Source organism: Oncorhynchus masou, chromosome 10, assembly GCF_036934945.1.
Source record: "Oncorhynchus masou masou isolate Uvic2021 chromosome 10, UVic_Omas_1.1, whole genome shotgun sequence".
Taxonomy (NCBI): Eukaryota; Metazoa; Chordata; class Actinopteri; order Salmoniformes; family Salmonidae; genus Oncorhynchus; species Oncorhynchus masou.
In genome coordinates this window covers 48,609,720-48,629,043 of record NC_088221.1, presented here as the reverse complement: position 1 = coordinate 48,629,043, position 19,324 = coordinate 48,609,720, and the positions used below count along the sequence as shown (strand labels likewise).

Below are 19,324 nucleotides of genomic sequence, written 5' to 3'. Positions count from 1 at the left end.
AGTATTTTACTGGATAACTTTCACTTTTACCAGAGTAATTTTCTATGAAGGTATCTATACTTTTACTCAAGTATGAAAATTGGGTACTTTTCCCGCCACTGCCAACCTACTTGTAGTGGGGTTGCAGGATCGGATGGAAAGGACGCTCTGTCTGCACCGCACCATCGCGTTGGAAGGCACCCTGCATGCAGAGTACTCGTTGCCAGCCGGGTAGAACTGTTCTTTATATCGTAATAAATTAGCCTAAATATGTTACATCTTCATTCCATAATATTGAAGGCAGTGCGATGTTACAGCTGTTTAATCTTTATACAAACAATTAGTTGCCACCCACACTAGGACTATTTGAAATATAAAAATGGTTCAATCGAATCGCCAGGTTGACTATTGTTCTGGCTGCAAGGAGTCAGTAGTAAAATGCTAAACTGTATTTTATGTGGACGATAAACTTAAACCTACTCTGTTTTTGTGCCAGGTAAAACGGGAGGAAATGAAACACATGATTTATTGTCAGTAATCTGGATGTGCACGCACGCCTTTGCACGCCCGTGCTGATGACTGGTCAACAATCAAGACAAGCAACTTTTTGGTTCTGAAGCGTAGATGAGAATTTAAGGACGAGTTCTGGGCAGAACAACCTCGACAAAAAATATATGTACTATATACAGTGCCAATCAAAAGTTTGGACACACCTACTCATTTCATAAGGAGTTTTCTTTATTTTTTTTTTTTACTATTTTCTACATTGTAGAATAATCGTGAAGACATCAAAACTATGAAATAACACATATGGAATCTTGTAGTAACCAAAACAAGTGTTAAACAAATATATTTTATATTTGAAAATCTTCAAAGTAGCCACCCTTTGCCTTTACGACAGCTTTGCACACTCTTGGTATTCTCTCAACCAATTTACCACCACCTAACAGGGCACAGTAAAGGCAAAGGGGCATGTGCTCTACACAGGTAGAGCCCTATCTGTGCACGTACAGACATGTGGCTCGTATCACTGATTAATAGTTTGTTTTGGACCGGTACCACACACAAAAAGGCTATATTCACAAGCATTACAAAATAGCCTATACTCATTAATAGGCACTGATTGTCTCATTATTATCACATCATTTGCATATGCTGTATATAGATTTTTCTACTGTATTATTGATTGTATGTTTGTTTATTCCATGTGTAACTCTGTTGTTGTTGTTGTATGTGTCGAACTGCTTTGCTTTCTCTTGGCCAGGTCGCAGTTGCAAATGAGAACTTGTTCTTATCTAGCCTACCTGGTTAAATAAAATGAATTAAAATAAATAAAATAAAAAATAAAATGAATCGATGACGAACATTCATTTTTGGGCCGACCACAAAATAGTGATGAGTACAATTGGAAGATCATGCACAGTTTCATAGGCCTACCATCTGAAAGTCAACCATCACCCTGTGCTGCTGCCTGTGACTGACTCCTGCGTCTTGAGGTTTCACACCCCACAGAGTGACAGCCATGGGGCTTCCACTTCATTATCCTTCAGCAAAGGAATCATATAGCTTTGGTGTCTGTCTCTTTCCTTAGTAGCCTACAATTGAAGATGTTGGCACACTTAGCTGTCGTTTCTCAAGGGATTTTCCTCCAGGCTCTTTTCCTTCTTTAAAAAAAGTACTTTCGGAGGTTGGGGCTGCAATGCTCTGACAATGTTCAAAACACACCATCAGAAATGCGTTCAGGTCGACGAACCCTAGTCCTGATGTGGAACTCTTGCGTCCTCTGCTGACAGATAATGGAAATACCGGTAGTGGAATCGATTACTCTTTGATCAACAGCAGAAAGTCATGCCTGGTTGACATTTTCGACGCTCCGCAGTGGTCGTCAAAACCAGAGCGACAGTTAGCTATGTGGATAGCTAGAGGCATGTATTTGATTCAAATATGGAAAAAAGAGGTTTAATATCAACCTAGACGACTCTGCCTTCACAAAAGAAAGAGCCCCGGTAAGTAAATCGCTAATGAATGAGTTAGTTCATCACCAGCTATGTTTCAGGGGTGTAGGCTAACTAACTAGTCAATTCAGAGGGGCTTTATAGTAATGGGAAACATGTGCTGACATTGCCAAAACAAGTGAAGGAATATACACTAGTGAAATAAACAATACAAATGAACAGTAAACATCACAGAAGTTCCAAAAGAACAAAGACATTACACATGTCATTCGGTGTGTATATATACAGTGTTATAACGATGTACAAATGGTTAAAGTACAAAAAAGAGACTATCCTAGTCTTGTTAGCGATCTAGCTAAGTTAGTAGTGCTGACCAAAGCTACAGTAGAGATATTTGGTGTCCTGAAATAGTCTGGAAACGGGTCTATTTTCTGTCCAGATTGTTTTATTTGGTTGCAGACAGACAACCAGTCCCTCAAACCTCTAGTCCTTTTGACATTAGTAAAGTAAAGTCAGCTCGCTAAATTACTAAGACGTAACGTTAATTGTTATTGTAGTTACACCTACAAGGAAGGTTGAAGGTAGCAAGTGGTTGAAAAATACAGTTTTTCCGTTGTAGGGTTTTGGACCTCTATACAATATTCATAACTTTCCATCTTGGCTTTGATTGTAGAGCGTTGCAATACACATTGCATATGTCACATGTTGGAGAACTGCATGGGCACATGGTTAACAAAGCCACCCACCTGGGTTCTCTTGCAGGTGAAACCCCTGTTCCAGCCCTCCTCTAAGGCAGGCCAGAGTGCATCATTATCATCATCATCATCAACCACCTCTGAGACCAAAGCTCAGCCTGCACCCCCGTCGTCTGCTGGCCAACCACTATCCTACGCAGAGTTCATTGTCCAGAGCAAAGGCCATGCACCTCAGCGAGTCCCCTCAGTTCCACAGAGAGTGGAGCTGTCCAGGGCGGCTGCAGGAACGGGGACAGGGATAGATACAGACACGGGTAGTTTGAAGCAGGGTCCCTGTCAAGGAGCACAAGGTGGGCCTGATGTGACGTCGTCGTCGTCCTCTGTGGGGTGTGAGAGGCCTCGGGCCCAGGGGACCAAGGATCCGGGGTCTGGTGGACCACCAGGGCTTACACAGGGAGAGGAGGGGCAGAGGGCTGGGACTGAGCAGAAGCAGGGGGAGGGTCAAGGGTCAGAGGGCAGCAACATCCTAGGTCATCCTAAACCAGTGGGATCTGGTAATAGTATCATAGTCAGCCCCAGACAGGTAAGAGTGATGGATGTAACAGTCTTACCAACATAATAATTCAGGGAGAACAAAGACATTACATCAATAACTTATAACTTATTATCAATAAGTTATTTATCAATAACTTAAGAAAGCTTTGAAGTGTTGTCTTACTAATTCATCTTCACACCTTGGTTGTTATTGTGCAGAGAGGAAACCCCATTTTGAAATTTGTGAGGAGTGTGCCTTGGGAGTTTGGAGACGTGGTCCCCGACTATGTCCTGGGGCAGACGACCTGCGCTCTCTTCCTCAGGTCTCTGTGTGTGCGCAATACATGCTTTATGGAATTTTTACCGTGTGTGTGATGTGGCCTTTTCTGTTCCACTGAAACCTGTTATACATGCTCACCTCTCACCTAGTTAGTGAGTAGCCGCTAGCCACTTCTGTTCTTTTCTTGTTGTTTTATTCTGTGAACCTTTACACCTTCACGTAAATGTTGCTATGCTATGTTATGCTATGCTATGCTATGTTATGTAACGGCTTCTCTGGAACAAACAATGGTGACATTTGCTACTCATGTTCTAATGGAAGAGGTTCTCATAGTATCTCCCTCTTGTATTTGTGTCCTGGCCTGTTGGTGTTGTCCTTGCCTGTTGGTGTTGTCCTGGCCTGTTGGTGTTGTCTCCGTTGTACTGTTCTTGCTCCTTGTTGGACCGGCAGTCTGAGGTACCACAACCTCAACCCCAACTACATCCACGACCGTCTCAAACTGTTGGGCCAGACCTTCACCCTCAGGGTTCTACTGGTGTTAGTTGATGTGGTGAGACTAGAAAATAGTTTTTTTTCTCCTCATTTATTGATTAATTTAATTAGAGGTCATGATTATAGTGTAAAAGTACTTTTATTCTGATCATTTTTCAGTTTTACACATTGCAGATTTGCCTAATACCCCACCCTCTCCCGTCCCCACCCTCTCCCGTCCCCACCCTCTCCCGTCCCCACCCTCTCCCGTCCCCACCCTCTCCCGTCCCCACTCTCTCCCGTCCCCACTCTCTCCCGTCCCCACTCTCTCCCTTCCCCTCTCTCCCTGGTGGTGTTTTGCAGAAAGACCCTCACCATTCTCTGAAAGAGCTGGCTCGTATCTGTATCATGGCTGACTGCACTCTCATCCTGGCCTGGAGGTAACCCTCTCACCCCTGGCCTGGCGGTAACCCTCTCACCCCTGGCGGTAACCCTCTCACCCATGGCCTGGAGGTAACCCTCTCACCCCTGGCCTGGAGGTAACCCTCTCACCCCTGGCCTGGAGGTAACCCTCTCACCCCTGGCCTGGAGGTAACCCTCTCACCCCTGGCCTGGAGGTAACCCTCTCACCCCCTGGCCTGGAGGTAACCCTCTCACCCCTGGCCTGGAGGTAACCCTCTCACCCCTGGCCTGGAGGTAACCCTCTCACCCCTGGCCTGGAGGTAACCCTCTCACCCCTGGCCTGGAGGTAACCCTCTCACCCCTGGCCTGGAGGTAACCCTCTCACCCCTGGCCTGGAGGTAACCCTCTCACCCCTGGCCTGGAGGTAACCCTCTCACCCCTGGCCTGGAGGTAACCCTCTCACCCCTGGCCTGGAGGTAACCCTCTCACCCCTGGCCTGGAGGTAACCCTCTCACCCCTGGCCTGGAGGTAACCCCTCTCACCCCTGGCCTGGAGGGAACCCTCTCACCCCTGGCCTGGAGGGAACCCTCTCACCCCTGGCCTGGTGGGAACCCTCTCACCCCTGGCCTGGTGGGAACCCTCTCACCCCTGGCCTGGTGAGAACCCTCTCACCCTGGCCTGGTGGGAACCCTCTCATCCCTGGAGGTAACTCTCTCACCCCTGGCGGTAACCCTCTCACCCCTGGCCTGGAGGTAACCCTCTCACCCCTGGCCTGGTGGGAACCCCTCTCATCCCTGGCCTGGTGGGAACTCTCTCACCCCTGGAGGTAACTCTCTCACCCCTGGCCTGGTGGGAACCCTCACCCCTGGCCTGGTGGGAACCCTCTCATCCCTGGCCTGGTGGGAACTCTCTCACCCCTGGAGGTAACTCTCTCACCCCTGGCCTGGCGGTAACCCTCTCCATTCCTTACTATGTAATGACAATGTTTGAGAGTGAAGATTCTAAGTTGGAACTTGTTTTTCTTAACAGTCCAGAGGAGGCGGGACGTTACCTGGAGACGTACAAGTCCTATGAGAAGAAACCAGCTGATCTGCTGAAGGAACATGTGGAGAAAGACTACCTGTCGAAGGTCTGAGCCATTATGGGCAATAACCAACAGTCATATTAATACACTGAACAAAAAATATAAACGCAAAATGTAAATTGTTGGTCCCATGTTTCATGAGCTGAAGTAAAATATCCCAGAAATGCTCCTTATACACAAAAATCGGATTTCTCCTCAATGTTGTGCACAAATGTGTTTACATCCCTGTCAGTGATAATTTCTCCTTTGCCAAGATAATCCATCTACCTACCTGACAGGTGTGGCATATCAAGAAGCTGAGTACAACATGATTAGCATGATTATTACACATGTGCACCTTGTGCTGGGGGACAATAAAAGGCCACTCTAAAATGTGCAGTTTTGTCACACAACACAATAGATGTTTTAAGAGGTTGTGTGCAATTGGCATGCTGACTGCAGGAATGTCCACCAGAGCTGTTGCCAGATAATTTAATGTTAATTTCTCTACCATAAGCCGCCTCCGACATCGTTTCGAAGAATTTGGCAGTACGTCCAACTGGCCTCACAACCACAGACCACGTGTAACCACGACAACCCAGGACCTCCACATCCTGCTTCTTCACCTGCGTAAACGCATGAGACCAGCCACCCGGACAGCTGATGAAACTGTGGGTTTAAACAGCCAAAGAATTTCTGCACAAATCTGTCAGAAACTGTCTCAGGGAAGCTCATCTGTGTGCTCGTCATCTTCACCAGGGTCTTGTTCTGACCGTAGTTTGGCGTTGTAACCGATTTCAGTGGGCAAATGCTCACTTTTGCTGGGCACTGGAGAAGGGGGCTTTTCACAGATGAATCCCAGTTTCATCTTTAGCGGGGAGATTGCAAAGCGTGTATGGCGTTGTGTGGGCGAACTGATTGTGAACAGAGTGCCCCATGGTGGGGTTATGGTATGGGGCAGAGGCATAAGCTACGGACAACAAACACAATTGCATTTTTTTACGATGGCAATTTGAATGCGCAGAGATAACCGATAACACCCGTTTTTTAAATAAACATGCCACCCGTTTATTAAGTTTGGGATGCTCTTGATAGACTTGTTCGACAGCGTGTTCCAGTTCACACCAATATTCCAGCAAGGAGAGTGGGACAACTAACAACCTGATCAACTATATGTGAAGGAGTTGTCGCACGGCATGAGGCACATGGTGGTCGCACCAGATACTGACTGGTTTTCAGAATTATTATTGTTATATTTTAATGAAGGTATCTTTGACCGACAGATGCGTATCTGTATTCCCAGTCATGTGACAAACACAGATTAGGGCCTAATTGAATGTATTTATTCATTTATTTCAATTGACTGATTTCCTTTCATAGAAACTGTAACTCAGTAACATCTTAGCAGTGTTGCCTAATAACCCACTCTCTCCCATCCCTACTCTCTCCCGTCCCCACCCTCTCCCCTCCCCACTCTCTCCCGTCCCACAGGTGACGGACTGTCTGACCACTGTGAAGTCTGTCAACAAGACTGACTCGATCACTCTGCTGTCAACCTTCTCTGTAAGAGGCTTTCATTATATATTGAAATGAACCGTGCTGATGTACTCAAATGAATTGTCTTGAGTTGAGCTGAGAGATGGTCTTTTTTCTCAGTCCTTAGAGGGGATCATCACTGCAACTAAAGAGGACCTGGTTCTCTGTCCTGGACTGGGACCCCAGAAGGTGAGCAGGAAGGATGGGTAGAGGGAGGGGTAGAGGGATGGGTGGAGGGGTAGAGGGATGGGTAGAGGGGTGGAGGGATGGGTGGAGGGGTGGAGGGATGGGTGGAGGGGTAGAGGGATGGGTGGAGGGGTAGAGGGATGGGTAGAGGGGTGGGTGGAGGGATGGGTAGAGGGATATATGGATGGAGGGATGGGTAGAGGGATATATGGATGGGTGGAGGGATGGGTAGAGGGATATATGGATGGGTGGAGGATGGGGGGTGTTTGACAGAAAGAGAGGGAATAGTGTTCCCTTGATTTTTAAAATATGACCTTCCAACATTTTAATTATTATAATTCAGTGTGATTATTTCCAAACGTTGATGGTTATTTCAAACCAATTTAGGAAAATATATCCTCAAACAGTGTCTTGTTTTCCTTTAGTTAGTCTCCTTGCATTATTGAGTGGTGTGTGTTTGCTGTGTCCTACAGGCCAGACGTCTCTATGACGTGCTACACCAGCCCTTCCTCAAGGCCAAGAAGAAAGACAGCTGACCCACAGACAATCCTTACTACTCTACTTTCTCCTCAGCAGGGAACTGGCTTCCATAAGGGCCCACTATCCTAAGGACTGTTTCAACTGTAATGTTGTTGTTGTTTTTTTTGCATTTGTATAAAAATAAAACATGAGAAAATAGATCTTGAGTCAATAAATGTTAGAATCACCTTTGGCAGTGATTACAGCTGTGAGTCTGTCTGGGCAAGTCTATACCTGGATTGCACAATATTTTCTTTTGGTCTTTTTTTGAGTTCTTCAACTCTGTTGATCATTGCTAGACGACCATTTTCAGGTCTTGCCATAGATTTTATAGCAGATTTAAGTCAAAACTGTAATTCGGCCACTCGAACGTTCTCTGTCTTCTTGGTAAGCAACTCCAGTGTAGATTTGGTTTTGTGTTTTAGGTTATTGTCCTGCTGAAAGGTGAATTCATCTCCCCATTGTCTGGTGGAAAGCAGACTATACCAGGCCTGTGGTTAGCTCCAGTCTGTTTTTAGTTGGGTTTTTTTTATCCTGAAAAACTACCCAGTTAATGAATACAAGCATACCCATAACATGATGCAGCCACCACTATCAGGGATGCAAACTAGTCACCTTTCAGTGAAATTTGCCTTTGGATGATCCCCCAAAGGGATCAAAATAGGTGACCTAAGTGATTTGTGTAGATCCGATGAGACAAGTTTGGGTGGGTGGGGGGCCTTTGGATGACTACTGGCTGTATGCCAGCGAGTGATGTGCCTTTGGAACAATAGTGGCTGAATCCAACGCTCAGCAAATCGTTCACATAACAACAGAATGCAGCATGTGCCTGAAGAGAGGAAATACAACCAATGTAATAGTTACAGCATCAGCGTGCTCTCTGGAAAGAGAGTAGAATGGCAATTTGACAGTTATTAATTTACAACAGCGCGTCTCCTGAATGATATCGACGATGTTAGGTGAGAAGCTTGACCACGAAGACAAGGTGATGAAGCATACTTCATGAGCTGTAACTGAAAAACAACTGGCATTTGGAAAGTTTGAGGTGAGGGAGAAAGTGTGGTGGAACCAGTATTGTTGGCATTAAGTGTCTTACTAGCTCGATCAAATTATCTATTAGCTAGCCAGAGAAATGTTGAGCAACATTAGCCAACTTAACTGATCAAATAGAATTTATGGTTTGAAAATTAGCTGCCTAATAAAGTCAGACAGCTACTGATTGTAACCTAACCTTAGCCAGCAGCATACCACTGCTGGCTTGCTTCTGAAGCTAAGCAGGGATGGTCCAGTCACTGGATGGGAGACCAGGTGTTGTTGAAGGGCCAGTAGGAGGCACTCTCTCCTCTGGTCTAAAGCATATCCTAATACCCCAGGGCAGTGATTGGGGACACTGCCGTGGCAGGGTGCTGTCTTTCAGATGGGATGTTAAACAGGTGTCCTGACTGTGATGTCATTAAAGATCCCATAGCACTTATCATAAGATTAGGGGTGTTAACCCTGGTGTCCTGGCTACATTCCCAATCTGACTGTCACTGAATAATCCCCAGTTTACAGTTGTCTTATTCATCCCCCTCCTCTCCCCTGTAACTATTCCCCAGGTTGTTGAGGTAAATGAGGATGTTTTCTCAGTCAACTTACCTGGTGAAATAACGGATAAATAAAATAACCAATTCGCTGTTAACGTTCTATGACTCCTTGCTGTTCCTCAAGTTATAATTTTTTCCTTTATTTAACCAGGCAAGTCAGTTAAGAAGAAATTCTTATTTTCAATGACGGCCTGGGAACAGTGGGTTAACTGCCTGTTCAGGGGCAGAACGACAGATTTGTAACTTGTCAGCTCAGGGATTCGAACTTGCATCCTTTTGATTACTAGTCCAACGCTCTAACCACGAGGCAACCCTGCTGCTAGTTGTTAGCAATAATGAGGGGTGGTCGTTAGATCGCGGGCCCATTACGGATGCAGGCAATGAGGACGCCTGTATCCTTGTAATGAATAGGTCTATTGATACACCATCCAAAGTGTAATAACTTCACCATGCTCAAAGGGATATTCAATGTATTTTATTTAAAAAAAAATGTATCCACCAATAGTTGTCCTTCTTTGTGAGGCATTGGAAAACCTCTAGTCTTTGTGGGAGAATCTGTGTTTTAAATGCACTTGTTTGACTGAGGGACCCTACGGAGAATTGTATGTGTGGGGTGTTTACCATGATTCTTTTTTATTACTATTATTGCACACAGTGAGTCCATGCAATTTATTATGTGACTTGTTCAGGAAATGTTTACTCCTGAATTTATTTAGGTTCGTAACAAAGGGGTTGAATACTGATTTACTCAAGACATTTCAGCATTTCATTTTTAACATTTTAAAAAACACAATTCCACTTTGACATTATGGGGTATTGTGTGTAAGTCAGTAAAAAAAACATCTCAATTGAATCCATTGTTTATTCAGGCTGTAACACAAACAAGTAAAGGGCTTTGAATTCTTTCTGAAGGCATCTGCCAAGTCATCAACAGCTATTTGTTTCAATTCAATCCAGTGTTCAACTTAAAATAGACAATACATATAGGCTTAGGCTTGGTTGATTTCAAATGTAACCTTCAAGTTAATCATTAACGTTGAATTCACGTCTCCATTTCAACCAAAAATCTACATTTAAAGAATAGGACTAAATCAAAATTGCACTTGATTTAAAATGCATTTAAGATTAGATTAAATCCTTCAATTCACGTCATCATTTTTTGGGGGGTTGAGATGTAGACCAACATGGACAAACTGGATATTGAATTGTGTTTGGTTGTCAACTCAACCAAATATCAACATTTGAAAGAGATGTACTGTGTCTTCGTATTAGACTAAGTCAGCGGGAACTGTCTGGAAAATGTATTTGATTCTGATTTAGTCCTATACTTTAACATTGATTCTGATTTAGTCCTATACTTTAACATTGATTCTGATTTAGTCCTATACTTTAACATTGGTTCTGATTTAGTCCTATACTTTAACATTGATTCTGATTTAGTCCTATACTTTAAGGTTGATTCTGATTTAGTCCTATACTTTAACATTGATTCTGATTTAGTCCTATACTTTAACATTGATTCTGATTTAGTCCTATACTTTAACATTGATTCTGATTTAGTCCTATACTTTAACATTGATTCTGATTTAGTCCTATACTTTAAGGTTGATTCTGATTTAGTCCTATACTTTAACATTGATTCTGATTTAGTCCTATACTTTAACATTGATTCTGATTTAGTCCTATACTTTAACATTGATTCTGATTTAGTCCTATACTTTAAGGTTGATTCTGATTTAGTCCTATACTTTAACATTGATTCTGATTTAGTCCTATACTTTAACATTGATTCTGATTTAGTCCTATACTTTAACATTGATTCTGATTTAGTCCTATACTTTAAGGTTGATTCAGATTTAGTCCTATACTTTACCGTTGATTCTTGGTTGAGATGGAGACATGTATCCAACATATCAATGACCCATGCAACCAGGCCTCACACATACCCCAAGGGTGAGAGAGACAGCGATTTCATTAATCGAAGGTGAATCACAGTACACCTAGAATTGGTCTAGGAGACATGTTTTCTGTACTTTATCTCTCTTGAGGTTTCTTGTCGCTCGTAGTGTTCACAGCTCTTACATATACTCAGGCATAACTACACTGTAAATGACTGTTTCATATACAAGATCCCTTGTACATGAAGGCAGGGTAAAGTGACTAGGCATCAGGATAGATAATAATAAGTTATTTGAGGTAGATACAGTTGAAGTCGGGAAGTTGACATGCATACACCTTAGCCAAATACATTTAAACTCAGTTTTTTTACAATGAGGTAGATATGTACATGAAGGCAGGTAAGAATATACTCAAAAAGAGAGAACAATTATAAAAACCAACAAACAGTGGCAATAACCAATAGTCTGAGTACAATAATCAGAGAAAGAAAAATAACGTGGATATAAATAAGAGAGAATAGGGTCAAAGTGTTTTTAGGATCTGTAGGAACTATAAGAACAAGTGGTTTTAATAAGCACAATAAAACAAAAATAGCAAAGAATAAGCAAAGAAAGAATAAATACAAAAAAATACGAATATCACAGGAAGTTAAATGAATAAACTGAGAATAAACCCGGAAACAAGAATATCCGTAGCGTTAGAATAGAAAATTACATGAAAGAGCAGCAATAATACAAATATAAATGGTCTATAAACTAATATTAGTACTTCGCAGACACAGAAAAAGGTAAACAACTTAGACTGACGGTAGGAAGACCAAAAAGATGCAGGCCGCAATAATGAGTAAATTGGCAGTAGACATTCTGAGCACTAGGCATCCGCTAGGCAAAAAATAACTAATAGAAATGTCTAAGAAATGGGAAAAACGCACTAGGAAAATGGGTACTGAATGGCCAGAGGAGGGAACATTTGATGTCTCAGTGTGTCTCAGGAAATGGAAACTATAATAAAAAACGCATAAAGGATACGGGAAAGAAATGGAAAAAAATAAACGAGCTAGAGAAAGCAAGGTGATGAAAATGTTCAAAGTAGAAGGAGAGGGATTGCTGAAAAGTATAAAGACAGCTAGAGGAATGTTGAAGAAAGACAATGAAAAGTCAGACAGGAAGATGGTGGAGGTTTACAGAACCTCCAGAACATCAATGGAGGTTTACAGAACCTCCAGAACATCAATGGAGGTTTACATAACCTCCAGAACATCAATGGAGGTTTACATAACCTCCAGAACATCAATGAAGGTTTACAGAACCTCCAGAACATCAATGGAGGTTTACAGAACCTCCAGAACATCAATGGAGGTTTACAGAACCTCCAGAACATCAATAGAGGTTTACAGAACCTCCACCATACATCAATGGAGGTTTACAGAACCTCCACCATGCATCAATGGAGGTTTACAGAACCTCCAGAACATCAATGGAGGTTTACAGAACCTCCAGAACATCAATGGAGGTTTACAGAACCTCCATAACATCAATGGAGGTTTACAGAACCTCCAGAACATCAATGGAGGTTTACAGAACCTCCACCATACATCAATGGAGGTTTACAGAACCTCCAGAACATCAATAGAGGATTACAGAACCTCCACCATACACCAATGGAGGTTTACAGAACCTCCACCATACATCAATGGAGGTTTACAGAACCTCCAGAACATCAATGGAGGTTTACAGAACCTCCACCATACATCAATGGAGGTTTACAGAACCTCCACCATACATCAATGGACAAATTCTGATGGTGTCTGGAGCAGTGGAAATAAAGGGAGAAGTGGGACTGGAAAAAAGAGAGGGATGTTTCCTCTACACTTTCTTTAGAGAAAAGAAAGGACTTGAAAAAACACACAACTGATGAACAGTGTAACGACATTCTTCGTTTGTCGAAAGAGAGTCGGACCGAAATGCAGCGTGTTGGTTACTCATGTTTATTAGTGAAACAAACAACGAAACTATACATGAAATAACTAATAAATACAAAAACAACAAAACGGAACGCGAAACCTATTACAGCCTATCTAGTGCACACTACACAGAGACAGGAACAATCACCCACGAAATACAAAGCGAAACCCAGGCTACCTAAATACGGTTCCCAATCAGAGACAACGAGAATCACCTGACTCTGATTGAGAACCGCCTCAGGCAGCCAAACCTATGAAACACACACCCCTAATCAGCTACAATCCCAATAACTAAAAAACCCCACTAAATGCAACAAACAATAAACCCATGTCACACCTTGGCCTGACCAACTAATAAACTAAAACACAAAATACTAAGACCAAGGCGTGACAGAACCCCCCCCCCCCAAGGTGCGGACTCCCGAACGCACCTCAAAACCATAGGGAGGGTCCGGGTGGGCGTCTGTCCATGGTGGCGGTTCCGGCTCGGGACGTGGACCCCACTTAATAAATGTCATTGTACCTCCCCTTCGCATCCTGGGATGATCCACCCTCGCCGCCGACCATGGCCGAATAGTCCTCACCCAGACCCCTACTGAACAGAGGAGCAGCTCGTGACTGAGGGGCAGCTCGGGACTGAGGCAGCTCGGGATTGAGGGGCAGCTCGGGACTGAGGGGCAGCTCGGGACTGAGGGGCAGCCCGGCACTGAGAGGCAGCCCAGTACTGAGAAGAAGTCCAGTACTGAGAAAAAGCCTAGTACTGAGAAGAAGCCCAGCCAGGCAGTTGAATCCGGCAGATCCTGGCTGACTATCAGATCTGGCAGATCCTGGCTGACTGGCGGATCCTGGCTGACTGGCGGATCCTGGCTGACTGGCGGATCCTGGCTGACTGGCGGATCCTGGCCGACTGGCAGATCCTGGCCGACTGGCGGATCCTGGCTGACTAGCAGCTCTGGCAGATCCTGGCTGACTGGCGGATCCTGGCTGACTGGCAGATCCTGGCCGACTGGCGGATCCTGGCTGACTAGCAGATCTGGCAGATCCTGGCTGACTGGCAGATCTGGAAAAGTCTGATTGACTGGCAGATCTGGAAGAGTCTGGCTGACTAGCAGATCTGGCAGATCCTGGCTGACTGGCGGATCTGGAAAAGTCTGGCTGACTGGCAGATCTGGAAGAGTCTGGCTGACTGGAAGAGTGGCTGACTGGCAGATCTGGAAGAGTCTGGTTGACTGGCAGATCTGGAAGAGTCTGGCTGACTGGAAGAGTCTGGCTGACTGGCAGATCTGGAAGAGTCTGGTTGACAGGCAGATCTGGAAGAGTCTGGCTGACTGGCAGATCTGGAAGAGTCTGGCTGACTGGCAGATCTGGAAGAGTCTGGCTGACTGGAAGAGTCTGGCAGACTGGCAGATCTGGAAGAGTCTGGCAGACTGGCAGATCTGGAAGAGTATGGCTGACTGGCAGATCTGGAAGAGTCTGGCTGACTGACAGATCTGGAAGAGTCTGGCAGACTGATGGCTCTGGCTGCTTCATGCTGACTGACGGCTCTGTCTGCTCCATGCTGACTGGCGGCTCTGGCTGCTCCATGCTGACTTGCGGCTCTGGCTGCTCCATGCAGATTGACAGTTCTGGCGGCTTCTTGCAGACTGACAGCTCTGACTGTTCCATGCAGACTAACAACTTTGGCAGCTCCTTGCAGACTGGCAGCTCCTTGCAGACTGCAGCTCCTTGCAGACTGGCAACTCCATGCAGACTGGCAACTCCTTGCAGACTGGCAACTCCATGCAGACTGGCAACTCCATGCAGACTGGCAACTCCATGCAGACTGGCAACTCCATGCAGACTGGCAACTCTGGCTGCTCCAAGCAGACTGACAGCTCTGGCTGCCCCATGCAGACTGACAGCTCTAGCTGCTCCATGCAGACTGGCAGCTCTAGCTGCTCCATGCAGGCTGGCAGCTCTGGCTGCTCCATGCAGACTGGCAGCTCTGGCTGCTCCATGTAGACTGGCAGCTCTAGCTGCTCCATTCAGGCTGGCAGCTCTGGCTGCTCCAAGCAGACTGACAGCTCTGGCTGCCCTATGCAGACTGGCAGCTCTGGCTGCTCCATGCAGACTGGCAGCTCTAGCTGCTCCATGCAGGCTGGCAGCTCTGGCTGCTCCAAGCAGACTGACAGCTCTGGCTGCCCTATGCAGACTGGCAGCTCTAGCTGCTCCATGCAGGCTGGCATCTCTGGCTGCTCCAAGCAGATTGACAGCTCTGGCTGCCCCATGCAGACTGGCAGCTCTAGCTGCTCTATGCAGACTGGCAGCTCTGGCTGCTCCATGCAGGCAGGAGGCTCCGGCAGCGCTGTAGAGGAGGAAGGCTCTAGAACCGCTGTAGAGGAGGAAGGCTCTAGAACCGCTGAACAGGCGCCAGACTCCGACAGCGCAGGAGAGGAAGAAAGCGCTGACTGCGCTGAACAGGCGAGGCGCACTGAAGGCTTGATGCGTGGTGCTGGCACTGGTGGTAATGGGCCGAGGACAAGCACAGGAAGCCTAGTGTGGGGAGCTGCTACCGGAGGGCTGGGGTATGGAGGTGGTACTGGATAGAGGACAGGCACAGGAAGCCTGGTGCGGGGAGCTACCATCGGAGGACTGGTGTGTGAAGGTGGCACAGGATGGACTGGACCGTGAAGGTGTACTGGAGGGCCTGAGAGCAGGACTGGCACAGGACGTGCAAGGCTAGGTAGGTACACAGGAGGCCTAGTGCGTGAGGCTGGCACACTTTTCACCAGCCGACTAACACGCACCTCAGGACTAGTATGGAGTGCTGACCCAGGTGCCATTAAATCCCCGACACGCTCCGTCGGACGAATATTGTACCTAAAGCACCAAACTAGCAACTCCCTCATTAATCTCTCCTCCAATTTCTCCATTAACTCCTTCACAGTCTCTGCTTCGCTCACCTCCAACACTGGTTCTGGTCTCCTCCTTGGCTCTTCACAATAAACAGGGAGAGTTGGCTCAGGTCTGTCTCCTGACTCAGCCACTCCCCTCTGAGCCCCCCCCCCCCCAAGAAATTTTTGGGGCTTCACTCTGCGCCGCCGTGTCTTTTTTTCGACTCCATTCTCCTATAGCCCTCCTCGCACTGCTCCAGCGAATCCCAGGCGGGCTCCGGCACTCTTTCTGGGTCGGCCGCCCACCTGTCTATTTCTTCCCACGTCGTAATATCCATACTGTACTCCATATTCTGGGCTGCTCCTGTTTCCATCCACGTCGCCGTGCTGCCTCCTCATACCAGCGCCTCTCCGCTTCAGCCGCTTCTAGTTCCTCCTTAGGGCGGCGATATTCACCAGGCTGAGCCCAGGGTCCTTTTCCTTCCAGCTCCTGTTTCCTCTTCGCCTGCTGCACCTTTGGGCGGCTACACTCCCCTGGTTTAGCCCAGGGTCCTCTCCCGTCCAGGATTTCCTCCCATGTCCAGAAATCCTTAATACGCGGCTCCTCTTTGGGCTGCTCCTCTTTGGGCTGCTCCTGCCTGTTGAAACGCTGCTCGGTCCGTGTGTGGTGGGTGATTCTGTAACGACATTCTTCGTTTGTCGAAAGAGAGTCGGACCGAAATGCAGCGTGTTGGTTACTCATGTTTATTAGTGAAACAAACAACGAAACTATACATGAAATAACTAATAAATACAAAAACAACAAAACGGAACGTGAAACCTATTACAGCCTATCTGGTGCACACTACACAGAGACAGGAACAATCACCCACGAAATACAAAGCGAAACCCAGGCTACCTAAATACGGTTCCCAATCAGAGACAACGAGAATCACCTGACTCTGATTGAGAACCGCCTCAGGCAGCCAAACCTATGAAACACACACCCCTAATCAGCTACAATCCCAATAACTAAAAAACCCCACTAAATACAACAAACAATAAACCCATGTCACACCCTGGCCTGACCAACTAATTAACTAAAACACAAGATACTAAGACCAAGGCGTGACAAACAGAGACTTACAAAACAAGAAAAACAACATTCAGAGACAACTGACTCAGCTTCAGCTGGAAGAATTGACCTACAAAGGAAAAAAAGGAATCCAGGCCCCAGTGACAACACCTCTGCCAGAAGTAGGGACAATGGCTGCAGTCTTGTCGTGGAAATTTCCTGTATTTACCAAATCATGAGAGCAAACCACACACAAGTCAGAGTTAGTTATCACAAAGTCCATCTTTAATTATATGAGCTCCATCACAACCCTGTGACTCTCAGATCAATTCAGTGTCTATCAATGAATTCTCTGAGAGTCCCTAACACATTGCAACTGAGATCCTTTATAGCAAAGACACACATAGCCAGACAGCATTGGCATAATTTATCGTTCAGCTTTGTCGCCTAAACTATGTTCTTTTCTCAAACTCAGAACCATAAGGGCAGCAACTTTTTTATTGTACCTTTATTTTACATTTATTTATACAGGTTCTCATTGAGATAACATCTCTTTTCCAATAGGTACCTGGTCCAATAGCAGCAGGGGGAACTGTCACGATCATCGTACGAACTGGAAATATACTCAGACCAAAGTGCAGCGTGATTTGGGTTCCACATGTTCAATAAAGGAAACTCACAAAAACAATAAACAGCAAACGAAACGTGAAGTCATGGAATGCTCACAGGCAACTACACAGAAACAAGATCCCACAAAACACAGTGGTGAAATGGCTGCCTAAATATGATCCCCAATCAGAGACAACGATACAGCTGCCTCTGATTGGGAACCATACCAGGCCAACATAGAAATAGAAAAACTAGAGTACCCACCCTAGTCACACCCCGACCTAACCAAATTAGAGAATAAAACTCTCTCTAAGGTCATGGTGTGATAAAGGTACTACATATCTGTGCTAAAGGTGTCCCTACAGACCTTGGTTCGATTCCAAGCTGTATCACACCTGGCCGTGATTGGAAGTCCCATAGGGCTGCACACAATTGACCCAGTGTTGTCTACAAAGCATGTGACAAATAACATTTGTGCTTATGACACCATGGTCTTGGAGGCTACTTTCACATTCAGTAGCCTGCTGTGTAGATGTTGCCATTTATAGATGGTGGGATGAGGGTTTGCAGGGATGTTTCTGGCAAAGAAAATACGAGTTTACGTGAGTATCAGGATTTCAGGGATCCAATGGGCTGAATGGTAACTTTAGATCTGCAGGCAAAACTTATTTCAATTCAATCTATCATGGCAAACTCCCATCAATAACAATTGCTTTGCGTGTGCATCTCAAGATTGAGCCCTATTCTTCCTAGGCATTTCCAAGTATTTGTTCCACATCTGCACTAACATGCCTGTTTCAAATAATCCACTTGTAATGGCCTTAAATCTGGACATTTAATATTTGAATATCGTGCTAACGCTGGGTTGGAATAAAATATACATACATGTTGTCTCTTGGCACAAGAGAGTGGAATGCATTATCATGGGGATTTAATATAAGAATCAATGATGATTAACTTGTATCAACCATTAGCTGCTTAGAAGTGATCATTTGAGCTTGGATTTCCCAATGTGCCTCTTTAAAAACAATGACATGTTATAGTTCTCAGGATGCAGTCCTGAGCCAGACTTTCCTGACTCCATACACTACACGCAGTACACTGACTCCATAGACTACACGCAGTACACTGACTCCATAGACTACACGCAGTACTCTGACTCCATAGACTACACGCAGTACACTGACTCCATAGACTACACGCAGTACACTGACTCCATAGACTACACGCAGTACACTGACTCCATAGACTACACGCAGTACACTGACTCCATAGACTACTGACGCAGTACACTGACTCCATAGACTACACGCAGTACACTGACTCCATAGACTACACGCAGTACACTGACTCCATAGACTACACGACTCCAGTACACTGACTCCATAGACTACACGCAGTACACTGACTCCATAGACTACACGCAGTACACTGACTCCATAGACTACACGCAGTACACTGACTCCATAGACTACACGCAGTACACTGACTCCATAGACTACACGCAGTACACTGACTCCATAGACTACACGCAGTACACTGACTCCATACACTGACTCCATAGACTACGCAGTACACTGACTCCATAGACTACACGCAGTACACTGACTCCATAGACTACACGCAGTACACTGACTCCATAGACTACACGCAGTACACTGACTCCATAGACTACACGACTCCATAGTACACTGACTCCATAGACTACACGCAGTACACT

The 19,324-nt window shown here is 45.5% G+C and overlaps 1 protein-coding gene and 1 pseudogene across 1 annotated transcript in view; one reads left to right on the top strand and one right to left on the bottom strand.

The window, feature by feature from the left end:
* Positions 1–7,781, top strand: part of LOC135547773 (DNA excision repair protein ERCC-1-like) — a 15,724-nt gene extending 7,943 nt beyond the window's left edge. Inside the window, exons 2-10 of the mRNA XM_064977030.1 lie at positions 1,935–1,985; positions 2,697–3,212; positions 3,383–3,486; positions 3,894–3,993; positions 4,278–4,354; positions 5,346–5,445; positions 6,871–6,942; positions 7,036–7,104; positions 7,575–7,781. Coding sequence (XP_064833102.1) covers positions 1,935–1,985; positions 2,697–3,212; positions 3,383–3,486; positions 3,894–3,993; positions 4,278–4,354; positions 5,346–5,445; positions 6,871–6,942; positions 7,036–7,104; positions 7,575–7,637 — 1,152 coding nt within the window. The 3' untranslated portion in view covers positions 7,638–7,781. The remainder of the gene's footprint in view (positions 1–1,934; positions 1,986–2,696; positions 3,213–3,382; positions 3,487–3,893; positions 3,994–4,277; positions 4,355–5,345; positions 5,446–6,870; positions 6,943–7,035; positions 7,105–7,574) is intronic.
* The window catches only part of LOC135547713 (protein FAM124A-like), a 622,546-nt pseudogene that overhangs the window by 14,823 nt on the left and 588,399 nt on the right, over positions 1–19,324 (bottom strand).